Here is a 15,141-nt window from a genome sequence, read left to right as displayed (position 1 = left end):
ACACATGCTTTCTGTTTAATGGGGCTGGTCTAGCACTAAGATGAAAGTGGGGAGGGGGGCGAAATCTACCGGAAAGCAGAATCCTATACCCTACCCACCGCTCCTGGCCCTGACTGCACTGGCAAATGGGAACATGCCTGGTACATTATTCTCGGATTCCAGGTCTCCATTTCTGTACCGGGTCTTCAGTGCATAGCTCAGCTGGTTTAACCAATTTCCTTACGCGCAGCCCGTCGCAGGGCACAAATGCTGTGAATTTCTACATATAGACCTTAAATGTTATCTTGCCCCGATATATGGCAATAATTGAGCATTCTGTCCTAAATCTGATCCATCTGTGGTGCTGCAAGCCCCCCTGTATTAAGCAGATAGTGTGGCACCATGACAGAATGGTAAGGGGTTCTAAACTGGATCAAGTACTGGCCACACGCAGTGGGGGTGCCGCGTGGTGGTAAAAAGACTGAGCTCAGCAGGCTGCACTTGGTGACGCGTATTTATTGGGAAAGCGGGTCAGCAAGTCACTGGGTGCACAAAGGAAGCAACTAAATGCAAGGATTTTTCAGATGAAATGTGCTGCAAAAGGTTCATTCTACAAGAATATTATTCAGCAACACTGGCCAAACTCTGGATACTCCTGCTTATGCCATAAATGCGCACTTAAATTCGGGCCCCAATTCTATCGCTGTGTGCCACTCATGCCTGCGCCACAGGCGTCCAGAACTGTTGCAGACTAAGGATCAAGATCAGATCACAACTGGTGCTGCGCCCACTGGCCCATTTTACGGGCTCTACTAATTACCCAAACCTTTGCCTGCCGTTTGCGCAACATTTGCAGGGGTTCCAAGCAAGTGTGCTGAAGACTCTGTCATGAGGAAATAATTAAAATGGGCCATATTCCATTTACTCTACTGTAAATAAGACAGCTGCTGAAAAATGATAAATCTCTGACTCGGAGTCCTTATTACAGAATGGAAATGTCAGAACCTTGTATTCATTCATTTCTGCCAACCCCTTAAAACAGTGGGATTTTCCTTCCTTTCCCGGCCTCTGTGGCACCATGGGCTGGCATGGGTTCCACAGCTTGAGACAAGTACCAGCTAAAACCTGAAATGCCCTTTTTACTAATTGTCACACAAACCCAGCGTGAGACCGATAATTCCAAACCCTTTGTGCCCTGCAAATTAATTGTCCTAGCAGGCATTCAAATCGTGTCCCCCGAAACCTTTAACCTGAAACTACAAGGTTGGGGCTGGTGCTGACAGTACAGTGTGATACTGTTTAGCCACGCATTCCCCCATTGCACTTAAGCAACCACTTGTGAGACATTAGAGCAACTAAGTTCCAATATTTTCTCTGAAAATGTAGGCAATCATTTAAAGCAATGTCCACCAAAATTGGAGCACTTGCAAGACATTAGAGCACTAAATATATTGCATGTAAATGTAGCACTTACTAAACTTCTGCAAAATGGAACACTGGAGCCGCCTCGTGTGCGTTTCTCCAACATTGCAAGTTTATAAAAACTCCAATGTGTCGCGCTGGGGTAAACTCTTTGTCATAAAGCATAGCGGGGACAGCCCACAGCTGCTGCCCCCCCATAGACTCAGGCATCCACCGCCGCACCCATCATACTGGACCTCGCAACCTCGGCCTACTTTCCCTCCAGCTCCCCGAAGGACCCCCTGTGATTTCCCTGAAATAAAGAGGCAGGATCAGTTGTCAAAGGTGGAAGTCAGAAATGCCACAGGCAGCTTTATTGAAGCTTCCAGCCAGGAGTTATCTTACAAGTGATCCGTTTCTCCCCAACACCTCAGGATTATTCTGCGCTGGGTGTGGCACCCTAAGCACCTCACCCCCCCATCAGCGTCTGGAGGACCCTACCGGTTAGACCCCTCACTCCCTAGTCATTCCCTTTCTACCCATGGCCTTTTATTTTCGTCATTCTACCCTTCTGTTCATTGGTTCTCTTGCTTCTCATTCTATGCTTTTTTCATTTGGTCATTATTTCCCCATTTCTTTCTTTGCCCCCCCTCTGTGCCGCTTCCCCGCCTAACCCCTCCCAACTTCTGCCATTCGCAACCCTCTTCTCATTCACCCAGTGCTTTCTACCCCCTTCATTTTTGTCCATTTCCCCCTCCTACTGTTTCCTTTCTCAATTCTTTCTATTCCCCAAATACCTATCATTCCCTCCCCAAGTTATTTCTATACCCCACATCTTAGTGCTGAAAGGGTTTGCCTGCCCCAACCCCTTCCATTGCTAATCTATTACATTCCCAGTACCCTAATTCTCCTTCCCCAGCTCTTCCAATACCCCCGTACCCAAGTCTATACAACCGATCAATTCATTCCAGACTTGAAATCCTTACTCCCCCAAACTCTTCTCATTCACCAACTCTTCCCATTCCCCAGCTCCTTCCCATTCCCCCATTTCTTTGCTTACCCAACTCCTTCCTTGCCCTTTCTTATCCATTCCCCAAATCCTTTCCTTTCCCAAGCTTTCCCGTAACCTAATTCTTCCTATTCCCCACTACTTCCCCTCCCTTTCCCAAGTTTTTGTTCCCCCCATTTACTTTCTTTCCCTTCTCACAAGCTTCCCACGCACCCCCGTCGTTGGAGTTGGAAGGACTTCCAAGCCCCCTGCCCCTCCCCCTTTCCCCCAGTCTCCCCGGAGTCTAGTACTCCTGGGCGCCGTGCTTTCTAAGCTTTTGGCTGCGCAGTCCGCTTGTGGCATCTGTCAGCGCTTTCTCTTAGGATCACCATGTAACATCCGCTGGGCAACTCTGGAAGAAAAACAGATAATTACATGACACCAACAGGACCATGCAAAAAAAAGAGGGAAGGGTGGGCGGGTTCCTCTGAGCTCGGGGGGGAGCAGGACCAAGAGGGCGCACCAGGGGCCCAGAGGCCTTATATAGCCCCCCTCTCTGGCCCTACTCCCCATCTGTCGCCCCTCTGTGACGTGCTTCTGCCCTCCCTCCCAGTGGGCGGGGGCCACATAGTCCGTCCATCCTCCCTGTCAGTTGGGCTGGGTGGGCTTCCCCACTAAGGGCAGAGCCTGCCATTCGCCGTCCTGGCGGGGCGTTCGCCGTCCTGGCGGGGCGTTCGCCTGGCTAATGCAATGGTCGCTAATGCCCTGGGCACAAAATTGCTAAAGCACATTCCACTACAAGGACAAGATTAATGAGACATGAAAGCATTTAATTAAAAAAAAATTTCATGAAAAATGTAGCACCCACTTAGATAATATTTCCGCTAAATGGAGCACTAAATCTCAACAAATTCTTTACGACTGGCCAGCATTGTGGGCGTTTTTCTAACATTGCACTTTTTTAAACCTCCAACCTGTTGCGCTGGGCGCAACCTTTCTGCCCTAAAGCAGTGGTGTCGTTGGGAATCAAATTTAGGGGGGCAAAGAGGGGCCCAAAGACAAACGTAGGCGGGTCACAGACAAAAGTAGGGGGACCGCCTATGAAAGGGAATGTATGACGTCACAAGCACTCCTGCAGAGAAGCTTTTGTGCACACTAACTACCAAACCCCACTGCACCTCACCTCCCATCAGAATGTAGGCACAAAACCATTAAGTCACTAAAGACCCGTCATTCAGTTTTGTGCTCAACATTCTGATTGGAGGTGCGGATCTTGACGGCAGAGGGAACTTAACAGCTCCTCATCATTGATTGCAGCCCTGTGTGTATGTGAGCCATGCGGGCTGTTGTGGGGGCTGCTCTGGATCAACGGGCAGCCCCCATACTCATGTCGGGGTCACCTGACGGGGCACACTGGTGCGGCGATCACGCCGTGAACTCATGGGTGGGGGTCACCCCACCCGCTTCGGATAACCGGAGCACCGCACGTGGCCGGGGGCACCCGGCGCATAGCGGCCCCGGCTCAGGGGGCACCCAGGGCGGGGTCGCCACATTAGCCATGTTCACATGGCAGTGGGATCACACAGGGACGGCGTTGCGCGGCAGGGGCATCGTCCGGACGGCGTTGCCCGGCAGGGGCACCATCCTCGAGCTGGGCCCCGTCCCTGGGCCCAGCGCACATGGTGAGGCACCAGCATGGTGCACCAGGAACGACACCGGAGCCTAGTGATGGTCAGACTCCCGAGCCGGAAGCGGGTCGAACCTTTTATTAGGTTGGTCACATGGGTAACCATATGACCACACAACAACACAGTGGGAGATACCATGGCCCCTTACAGGGGTGCCATGCAACATGGGCGTACACCAGTGGCGTAACACAAGATCTGGGGGCCCCCACTGCGAGCCATGCTGAGGGCCCCCCCCCCCAACTCAGCAACAAATCACAGGTCGCGCCACACACTGGGCCGGCCTAGATTACCACACTTGTGCAATACGCACGAACGTGCTGTTGAAGGGGTATGCCACACACTGCACTAGGAGAAAGATATGAATGTGTTTAATGCAATATACAGCAAACATTCAGAGAAAAATTGGCTAAAAGGCCACAGTGTGTGCTATTGTTTTGTAGGGTAACACCAATCCAATGCATGTAAGTCACCAACAGTGCACAGGAACATTAATGCTTTGCTATTAAAAATTACAATGCTCAATGAAAACATGTCCAACTGGCTGCACAATGTATACCAGTGTAGACACGTAATAACATTACAATAAAGCATACCAGGCCGCATTTAGACATACCTAGACTGGTTGCACCAAAATGCCAGTCGAAGCAATGAGACTCATCAAGAAGAGAGCACACATTCAAGCCTGCGTCTCTGCGGCCTCTAACAACACGGCCAAACTCTTTAAAATCTACAAGGAACTGGACAATCCTGTTGCGGTCTCTACCTCTCCTGTTCCCTCAACAGGCCCTCTGTACGGCTTTGGCCTCTCGCTTCGCTGCTAAAACTCAGGACATCCTGTCCACTATCTCCTCTTCCTCTCTCGGCCCCCCTTTGGCCATCTCTCCCTCTCCTCCTCCTTTCTCCTCTTTCTCTCGAACACCGGACTAGGTTTCTAGACAAGTCTCATCTATGGAAGCGTAGTCGAAACGGGTGCTCGCCTGCTCCTCCAGAAACATCAAAGACCATATTGACACCCTTGCTCCAGCCTTAGCCGATTTCTGTAATCATTCGTTTGCCACTGGAACTTCCCCTCTCCCATACTCTTGGAAAAGCTGACCATCTCCCAGCTTACTCTCCACACTGAATCTGTTGGTTGTCTCCATGACCATCAGTCTGGCTTAAGAGATGCCAGAGGCATGGAAACTGCTCTCCTGAACACCTGTGAAGATCTGATTTCTAACCTTGATTTCAGCATGCCTTCTGTCCTCATCGTCCTTGAACTTTCCTCTGCTTTCGACACGGTCCACCACGCCATCCTGATCAATCAACTCTGTGAGAACCTGGGCATCATGGATCAGGCACTGTAGTGGCTGACCTCCTTCCCCTTGGACCGCCCCTCCCAGGTCCAATTTGGTCCCTTTCACTCTGCCACCTCTCTACCTATGGCGTTCCACAGGGCTATATCCTCTCACCCTGGTTTTTGAACCTCTACTTGGCCCCTTTGGCCCACCTGATCTCTACCTTCTTCTCTAACTTTCAGAGTTATGCGGATGACACTCAGCTTATCTTCAGGCTGCCCTCAGCCTACTCTCCTCTCGCGCTCATTCCTGGTGTCATCTTCAACTCCCCTCTCTCTTTCTCTCTTCACATCTCGGATGTCGTCAAGAAGTCCCACTACCAGCTGCACCTCCTCAAAGGGACTCTTCCCTTTCTCACGTTCCCCCAGAAGCTCACTGTCTGCAGAGCCCTGGTTCTCTCTAGGCTGGACTACTGCAACAGCCACTTTCTCAATCTGCCTTCCTCTACTCTCCGCCCTCTGCAACTAATCCAGATCAGGACTGCAAGACTTCTTATTGGCATCAAGCCCACGACGCTAGCTCTCCAGCCATGAAATCTCTCCACTGGCTCCTGTTGGCTGCAAGGATCAAGTTCAAGACCCTTTGCATTGTGCACAAGGCTTTCTGTGGCTGCGATCCACACTACATCCAATGCTCTCTTCCAAAGTACCTTCATTCTCAAGCCCTAAGGGTTAGATGCTTCTCCAGGCAGAGAGGGGAGGGGGGGAGATCTCTCTCCTCTGCAGGCACCTTCCTCTGGTATGGCCTCCCTGACCCTCCCAAACTTGAGCGGGACCACCTGTAGTTCTGGAAGCAAATCAAAACGTTCCTCTTCTCCTCTGCTTTCTCTCTCCCCCTCCCCTGCTGACCTATTTGACCTACCTGACTGCTGTACCAACTGGTTGCTTGGCTACCCTCCGTCTCGCTGAGTCCAGGCTCTTTCTTAATCAGTCACCCTTACACTGCTCCGGGCTTACCACGCAGTTAGGGGCTGTAACTGTAAACCTACAGTCCCTTGTTCTCCTTGCACTACCCAGAGCCGTGCTGCCCTGGCTGCACTTACTCAGAGCATTGCTGCCCTGTTTTCCCCTCCCCTCTCCCTTGCACTCCCCCACCCCCTCCCTTTTCCCTTGCACTTCTCGTTCTCACACTTGCACAATCTAAATGATACAAGGCTTAGTAAGATAATTTGTCATGTCCTCCTTGCTTTCCTTCCCTTGTCGTGTCATGCCTAAAAACAATTGTGTACAGGCGCATTATATATGACTTATCATATCATGTAATTTTATCACAGATGCCCAGAAAGATATACAGTAAGAAACGGCTAGACTGACAGAACTCAAATGCCAGTCTAGCCAGGTAGTTACACTAAGAAGGACTTCTTTATCAGAAATGCCTAGTTAAAAAAAAGTCATACCAAACTGAGGAATGACTAGACTGACTGCACCAAAATGCCTCTCTAGCCACTAATACCACATATCATGCCTGCTTAGACTGGACATGGACGACCATTATGATGTATTGCACAATACCACCCCCCGCCCCCACACATCGCCTCTCCCTCCCACCCCATACCCCAACTCCAAAATCAGCTCATTGGCCCAGAATTACCTCCATGTCCCTCTTCCTTGTCCCAGTGCTTACGTATGAGGCTCCTTGCCTCGTGTGTAAGTATTGGTATGAGGAAGAGTGGGACTAGGAGTAATGAAGATTACAGGTAGCTAAGGCAGGCATTACCTTCAAGTACCTCTACCTCATCCCAGAACTTGTGTATGAGGCATCCTGCCTCATACACAAGTACTGTCTCATACACAAGTACTGGGATGAGGAAGAAAAGGGCTAGGAGTAATGAAGATTACCAATAAGTAATCAAGGAATTAAACACAAGTAGTGGTGCAACACCATTGAGCTGACTGGGCTTCAGCACTCCCACCCCACCCCCCCCCCTGAAATTGTGATCTATGTTGACTTGACCTGGCTGACCTACAGAGCAGTTGCCGGACAGAAAATGACACATATGTTAAACGGCACCCGGGTTTCACTGTTAAAATGGGCTCGGCCCAGCAATTACTAATGTACAGCATTTCACTGTTAGCGCCTGCATTCAAATGTCAAATTATTTTAGGCAATTGAAATTGTGATGTGGGTTTAGTACTTGCATGCCAGGGGAGTGATTGGAAGGGTAGAGAGGGAACAGGAGACCAGTTATTCTCACAGCAGCCAATAAATGGGTGCTTTCAGACTTAAAGGAGAGAGTTAACTGCTTGTATCATTGACGCAGCACAAGAATAGTCTCATTAAAATGTGTAAAGCAGTTAGATGCCCCCATACAAATAAGTTTGCTCCTCCCCACCACACCTGAAGTTAGCGCCTCTTCCAACATTTGAAGGGTTAGCCCCCTGAAATGTAAGTTTTGTTGCGCCCCTGAACACAAGCACACACACCATATATACACAAACACACCCAGATCCATATATTTGAGTGTGCACCCTTTCACCGTACACACACCCAGCCACCTATACATTTGTGTGCACCCTTTCATCATACACTCACACAGGCAGCCACCTATACATTTAAGTGTGCACCCTTTCACCACACAGGCACACCCAGTCAGCCACCCATACATTTAAGTGTGTACCCTTTCATCATACACGCACACACGCATACCCAGCCATCATACATTTGTGTGCCCTCTTTCGCCTTACACTCACACATGCACACTTCATGGGGTTGAAGGGAGCCATAATACTTCAAAAATATATTGTTTCCTTTTGAAGTCACTCTGACTTCATAAAGAAATTATTTCCGTTAAGGACTGAACCATAACGGAAATAATTTCTTTATAAAAGCAGAGTGACTTCAAAAATAAACTATTTATTTTTGAAGTCGTAGGGCTTCCCCCACCTCATCACATGGAGGCCTCCAACCTAGGGCCTTCATGTCAAGGGGTGGGGGTAGTGACCTACTTCAAAAAGAAAGTTTATTTTTGTATTCACTCTGCCATCCTAAAGAAATAATTTCTGTTACAGAAATAATTTCTTTATACATACAGAGTGAATTCAAAAAGAAACCAAAAAAAAAAAGATTTTTTTTTTTTTCCTTTTTTTTTTTAAACTCCAAGTGGGGCTCACTTGGAGACATGTGGTCATACCACATACCATACACATACCAGGACATGTGGTCGCGGGCCCCGCGCACCGCGGGGGCAGCGGGCGTCCCTATTACGCCAGTGGCGAACACAGCACTGCAGACAGTGCAGAGTGAGTAGCCCAGCTGGCATAGGGGGCGGGAGGGCGGGCTCAGGCTCCCCCTACCCCACTAGCAATGCCCCTACCCTAAAGTCAATCTACACCGTGATACATTTTTCCAGACATGATGCCCCATGCACCATTATCAAAACCGTGTACATCTCTACACTTTCTCCAGTTTCATGATGCTATATATTCATGAGGCGGTATACTGCATTTTCATACTTTGAAAACCTCCCCACACTTTTAGAGAACGGCGTGTGGGGAACAAATAAGCGCTATATTTCCAACAAAAGCATACGGGTAATCAGAAAATATTTACTAACTAGTGATAGAAAGCTGTATATTTTCAGCTCGTTTCTCAGGCTGCTTCACCCGGTGAAATGTTTACCATATTTTCAGCTCGTTTCTCAGGCTGCTTCACCCGCTGAAATGTTTACCGAAATGACACTGGAGTCTAGAGGTATTAGTGTTAGAGGGCTTTCTTCAATTGATAGGAATTATGGTGCCGTTTTGATAAGAAGACCGGCTGCGATGTGAACGCTTTCCCTTCTGAAAATCTCGGACTTTCCCTTCAGAAAAGGAAACCGAGCACAGCGTACCAGTAAATGCCGCTGCCCGCCCTCACTGCGAGCTCTGGATGGGGCGGGCCCTGCTCATGTGACTGGGCAAGCTCACTTCTCTTACGTAGACTTTGGGAAGGGAAACCGAGCTGGAGAAACGAAACTAAAAGCTTCGCTGTGGCGTACTTATGTGCTGCGCTCTGCAGGCGGGGAACTCTCGGCGGCTGGAGAGCAGCAGAGAGAGAGCCCTGCACGGCATCCACTGCAGCCAGGCTCGGACCTGCTTCGAAGGCAGCTGGCAAACCCACCACCCCCTGCACGGCAGCCACCTCTAGCAGCGTGGGCCCTATCGGCAGCAACGTGGAATGGCCGCTACGGAGGACGTGTATGAGGTGCACCTTGGCATGATTCGCTGTTTCCGTGAGCGGCTGAAGCAGACCATCGCAGTGGTGCCGGTGTTGGGTTACTTGACTTTCCTGAGCAATGAGGAGAAGGAAGAGATCAGAGCCAAGGAAAAACAGATGGGCAATGCAGCAGGGGCAGAGCTCCTGCTGAGGGCAATCGAGGAAAAGCCCCGACCCCAGGGCTGGTTCCCCGAGTTTGTGACTGCCCTAAGGGAGACACTGTGTACAGGAGCCCTCCAATATGTGGACCCCAAGGAACTGCCCCCTCCTTCTTTGGAGGCCGAGAATGATGTCTACCTGGAGCTGGTGAGTGTCTTCTGCCCTACAATCATAGACCAGCTGGAGGAAGAGCAAGCTGAAAGATGCTTCCAGGAAAAGCTCTGCAGCAAAGATGACTACGAACAGATCATGGCGAGTTTTAGGAAAGGTCTCAAAAGGCAAGGTGCGAGGGAGTTACTAAACCGAATTGTGCAAAAACGTGACTGGTTTTCTCCATTTCTGGTGGTTTTAAGGGAAACTAATATGGAAGACCTTGCTAACGAGCTTTCAGGAAATGAGAAAACCACAACGGATGCCAAAGTACCGAACACTCCTAAAGCAAAGGCGGAGCCTGCTGAAGCAGGAACCAATGGTCATGCGACTTTGGACAATTCTTCCAAAGAGTGTTTGGTTGTTTCAGAACTTGATATGAGTTTGCCAAGTACCTTGGATACAAGCCTCGAATCGAACCTTGACCTTCAAAGTGATTATAACTTAGAAGAAGTAGCAGGGAGCAAACCAAGAGCGTCACCGGAACCCAAGATTCTGCTCAGAGATGATCAAATGGAAGTGGCACGGCCTGCTCTGCATGGAGAGAATGTTCTGATCTGTCAGCCGACAGCCAGTGAGAAGACTGCATATGAGGTGCACCTTGGCATGATTGGCTGTTTCCGTGAGCGGCTGAAGCAGACCATCGCAGTGGTGCCGGTGTTGGATTACTTGACTTTCCTGAGCAATGAGGAGGACGACGAGATCAGAGCCAAGGAAAAACAGATGGGCAATGCAGCAGCGGCAGAGCTCCTGCTGAGGGTAATCGAGCAAAAGCCCCGACCCCAGGGCTGGTTCCCCGTGTTTGTGACTGCCCTAAGGGAGACACTGTGTACAGGAGCCCTCCAATATGTGGACCCCAAGGAACTGCCCCCTCCTTCTTTAGAGGCCGAGAATGATGTCTACCTGGAGCTGGTGAGTGTCTTCTGCCCTACAATCATAGACCAGCTGGAGGAAGAGCAAGCTGAAAGATGCTTCCAGGAAAAGCTCTGCAGCAAAGATGACTACGAACAGATCATGGCATGTTTTAGGCAAGGTTTCAAAAGGCAAGGTGCGAGGGAGTTACTAAACCGAATTGTGCAAAAACGTGACTGGTTTTCTCCATTTCTGGTGGTTTTACGGGAAACTAATATGGAAGACCTTGCTGAAGAGCTTTCAGGAAATGTGGAAACCACGACGGATGCCAAAGTCCTGAGCACTCCTAAAGCAAAGGCTGAACCTGCTGAAGCAGAAACCAATGGTCACGCGTCTTTGGACAATTCTTCTGAAGAGTCTTCGGTGCTTTCAGAACTTGATGTGAGTTTGCCAAGTACCTTGGATACAAGCCTTGACCTTCAAAGTGATTCTGACTTGGAAGAAGAAGCAGGGAGCAAACCAAGAGCGTCACCGGAACCCAAGATTATCCTCCGAGATTATCAAATGGAAGTGGCACAGCCTGCTCTGCATGGAGAGAATGTTCTGATCTGTCTGCCAACAGGCAGTGGGAAGACTAGAGTGGCAGTTTACATAACCAAACAGCATCTGGATGCAAGGAAACAGAATCCTGTTCCTGGAAAAGTCATTGTGCTTGTCAACAAAGTACCATTAGTTGAGCAACACTACCGCAAAGAGTTCTACCCACATTTAAAGCACTGGTACACGGTCACTAAATTAAGTGGGGACTCTCAGCTAAAGATATCTTTTCCTGAAGTCGTTCGGAAGAGTGACATAATACTCTGCACAGCACAGATCCTTGAGAATTCTCTGTGCAAAGCAAGCACAGGTGAAGATGGCGTCCAGTTGTCAGATTTCTCCCTTCTCATCATTGATGAATGCCACCACACCCAGAAAGAAGGCGTATATAACAATATCATGGTACGATACATCAAACTTAAGATGAAAAATAAGAAACTGAGCAAAGAGAATCTGGCTCAGGTGCCCCTGCCTCAAATCCTGGGACTCACTGCTTCACCTGGAGTGGGAGGAGCCAACTCTGCCCAGAAAGCGCAACAACATATTCTGAAAATCTGCGCCAACCTTGATGCTAACAGGATCATGACCGTGAAAACTAATATTGATCAGCTTAAGAATCAAGTGAAGGAACCTTCTAAAAAGGTTGACACTCCAGACGAAACACGAGAAAATCCATTTAGGGAAAAAATTGTTGCCATAATGACAGAGATTCAGCAACATGGTGGCCTTGCCCCGACCTCTGAGTTTGGGACGCAGTCCTATGAACAGTGGGCAGTGCAAAAGGAGAATACAGCCGCTAAAGAGAGCAATCGCAAGGAGCGGGTGTGTGCAGAACACTTGAAGAAGTACAATGATGCACTGCTAATTAACAATACCATACGGATGATCGATGCATACAATCACCTCAACAACTTTTATGATGAAGAAAAGAAAAAGAAATTGGGGCCAAGCGTGGAAGACGGGGGCTCAGCCGTAGAAAGCATTGATGAAACGGACACATTTCTCATTGATTTATTTTATAAAAGTAGAAAAGAACTGAAAAGTGTGGCTAGAAACCCAAAATATGAAAATGAAAAGCTGAAGCAATTGAGACGACACATCTTGGAGGCTTTCACAAAGAACGAAGAAGAAGGCAGAGGAATTATCTTCACAAAGACTCGGCAAAGCACTGCTGCCTTACTACAGTGGATCAAGGAGAACCCAAAATTTGAAGAGGTGGGGGTGAAGCCAGATTACCTTATAGGGGCAGGGAGTACCAGCGAATTTAAGGCCATGACCCAGAACGAGCAAAAAGAAGTTATCAACAAATTCCGTGTTGGGAAGGTCAACCTTCTTGTGGCTACAAACGTGGCTGAGGAAGGTCTAGACATCAAGGAGTGCAATATGGTCATCCGCTACGAAACGGTGACCAACGAAATCGGCATGGTGCAGGCCCGCGGACGAGCCCGAGCAGATGACAGCACCTATGTGCTGCTGGCATCCAGTAGCTCTGGAGTTAAAGAGCGGGAAGATGTGAATGAATACCGTGAGAAGATGATGTATACCGCCATTCAGAATGTTCAGAAAATGACCCATGAAGAATACAGACGCAAGATCCAGGAGTTTCAGGTGCAATCTGTCATGGAAAAGAAAATGAAAGCTAAAAAAAAGAACTGCAAGAAGTATACTGAAAATCCTTCAATGGTATCCTTCCACTGCAGAAACTGCAATGTGTTGGTGTGCACGGGGGAAGAGATCCAGGTGATCGAGAGCATGCACCATGTCATCATCTCCCCAGAGTTCAAGGACCGGTTTCTAAAGCGGGAAAACAAAACGCTGCAAGACAAGCTGGCCGATTATCAAACCAACGGGGAAATCATCTGCAAGAGCTGTACTCAACAGTGGGGCACCATGATGGTTCACCATGGACTGGACCTGCCCTGCCTGAAAATAAGGTTTTGCGTGGTGGCATTCAAGGACAAGAAAAACTCGAGACAAACCTATAAACAATGGAATGAGCTTGCAGTCCGATTCCCACCATTTGAGATCGGAGACCTGGACATCAGCGATGACGATGAGTAGCAGAAGCGGGATTCCAAAATAAATGAACGTTCCACGCTGTAGATATTAGCACATGCATGCAGTGTCTGAATTGCAGAGCACAGACATGTATTTATCAATGTTTGGGTTCTGAGAGCATTGGGGTAACGTATAACATTATAAGAAAGCATCTAAAGTCCATATTCGGTATGAGATCATTGAGCGTGTGCGAATGCTTATAAAGAAACACAAGCACATACGCACACTCCCACACAATGTTTTCTTCCTTGCAATTGTATAATGTTGAAATGAAGCAACTCCGCTTTGGTTTCTGGCCACCTTTTACCATATAATGTGTTTACTGCATTACACGGTTAATCTGCGAATAAAACAAATTTAAATGTTATCTTAAGTGGTTGTATGCACAGCGTGCAATGCTTAGGGGGGCATGGCCAATGTAGCCGTTTGCCCTTCGAGCTCTATACATCTAGTACCATCAAATGCAGTAACGCTAACACCTGGGAGCACAAGGAATCTGGCATGTGGCGCTATTTACGAACACATTATGCACCCAAAAGCAGTGTTCCAATTTTAGAGAATTGCGCAAAAAGCCATTCTTTTATATTTTGAAATGTATTCCTCTTCTAGAATATCTTTCTCCCAGTCTTCCCAGCCCCATTCTCATCTATTTAAATCATTCAAATTAGTTTACTTAACAAGAGTGCCTTCTACTACTCCACGTACATATTCCCTCTGTAGTAGTGTACCGAATGTAGAGGGTTGAGGTGGGGGTTGCCTGCCCCGCAAAGGGTGCAACAGAGTAGAAAAGCAGGACATTTTGCTGCTGTTCAGGACTTTTCCCCCCCAAATCCTGACTCGTCGGGATCGTACTGCCGATGGTGAACAGTGCCCTGTCACATCCCACTGGTGTTTTGGGAGGCAAAATGTTTACCCTAGACTTTGTTTCTAGCAATGCCCGGCGAATGGGCAGCTTTAAAAATAATGGCTACTACCACCCCTTCCTACGAATTTCTAGGCAATTTCTGAAGGGATCTGCACACCTTCAAGCTGTCATGAGCAGTACAAAATGCAAATTAAATACAGAATCCTGGCACCTGACCAAAGGTCTCCCAATTACCTCTGTGAAACCTTTCCTGTGTGTGAATGTTCAGTACATTGGGCCTGTGCTGGGAAATTTCTTAGTGAAAAACTGCAAAGCTCCAGTTGCTTACCAAATCTGTTTTTGCTTCCAAGACAAATAAAGTAGCACAATAAATCTCCTTTCAAATATTAATTTATATCCATGGTGTCTGTTAGCATGACATGCAAAAAAGGGGTTCTTTTATGATAGTCAAATGTTCTTAACTTTGTGCATAACGGCAGACTGAACTATTGTGAAACAGAATCTCCATGTTCAAGTGTGCTTATTTCACAAATTATGTCAGTGTTTGTCTTAAAAGTGCTCACAGTATAGTGGTGTAACGTGTACGCATTTATTGACAGGTTGATTTACTATGTGATGTGTGTTTTGCCAGTATACACTATAAAGCAGTATTTCTGTCCTTGAAAGCCCAAACTCGAATATTTGTACCAAGTAAAGTGTGTGAAAAATACTACTTAAGCTTCATTCCTTAACCAAAGTATATAATCCTGGCCAAATAATGTAATCGCACTGTAATTTAACTGCACAAGTTTGAGTCCTTGTAATGTAGTGTAAGTGGTCTTGTATAGCATCCTTTTGCCACTTTTGGAGGCCTCACTGCACCTGGCTCTTAAG

The 15,141-nt window shown here is 48.0% G+C and overlaps 2 protein-coding genes across 8 annotated transcripts in view; both read left to right on the top strand.

Annotated features, from left to right (window-relative positions):
* The window catches only part of SEMA6C (semaphorin 6C), a 471,162-nt gene that overhangs the window by 197,851 nt on the left and 258,170 nt on the right, over positions 1-15,141 (top strand). The gene's annotated exons all lie outside the window — the stretch shown is intronic.
* Positions 9,314-14,980, top strand: IFIH1 (interferon induced with helicase C domain 1). Its single transcript, XM_069649799.1, has one exon. It carries the CDS (start codon positions 9,549-9,551, stop codon positions 13,404-13,406), a length of 3,858 nt encoding a protein of 1,285 aa, XP_069505900.1. The 5' UTR covers positions 9,314-9,548; the 3' UTR covers positions 13,407-14,980.

Source organism: Ambystoma mexicanum, chromosome 1p, assembly GCF_040938575.1.
Source record: "Ambystoma mexicanum isolate Mex_15411 chromosome 1p, UKY_AmexF1_1, whole genome shotgun sequence".
NCBI lineage: Eukaryota > Metazoa > Chordata > Amphibia > Caudata > Ambystomatidae > Ambystoma > Ambystoma mexicanum.
Note: the sequence above shows the minus strand (reverse complement) of the source record. Positions and strands in the feature narration are given on the sequence as shown.

Bases quoted from the DNA above. Each gene is read 5' to 3' on its own strand.
- IFIH1 (XM_069649799.1), top strand. From the start codon at position 9,549: ATGGCCGCTACGGAGGACGTGTATGAGGTGCACCTTGGCATGATTCGC.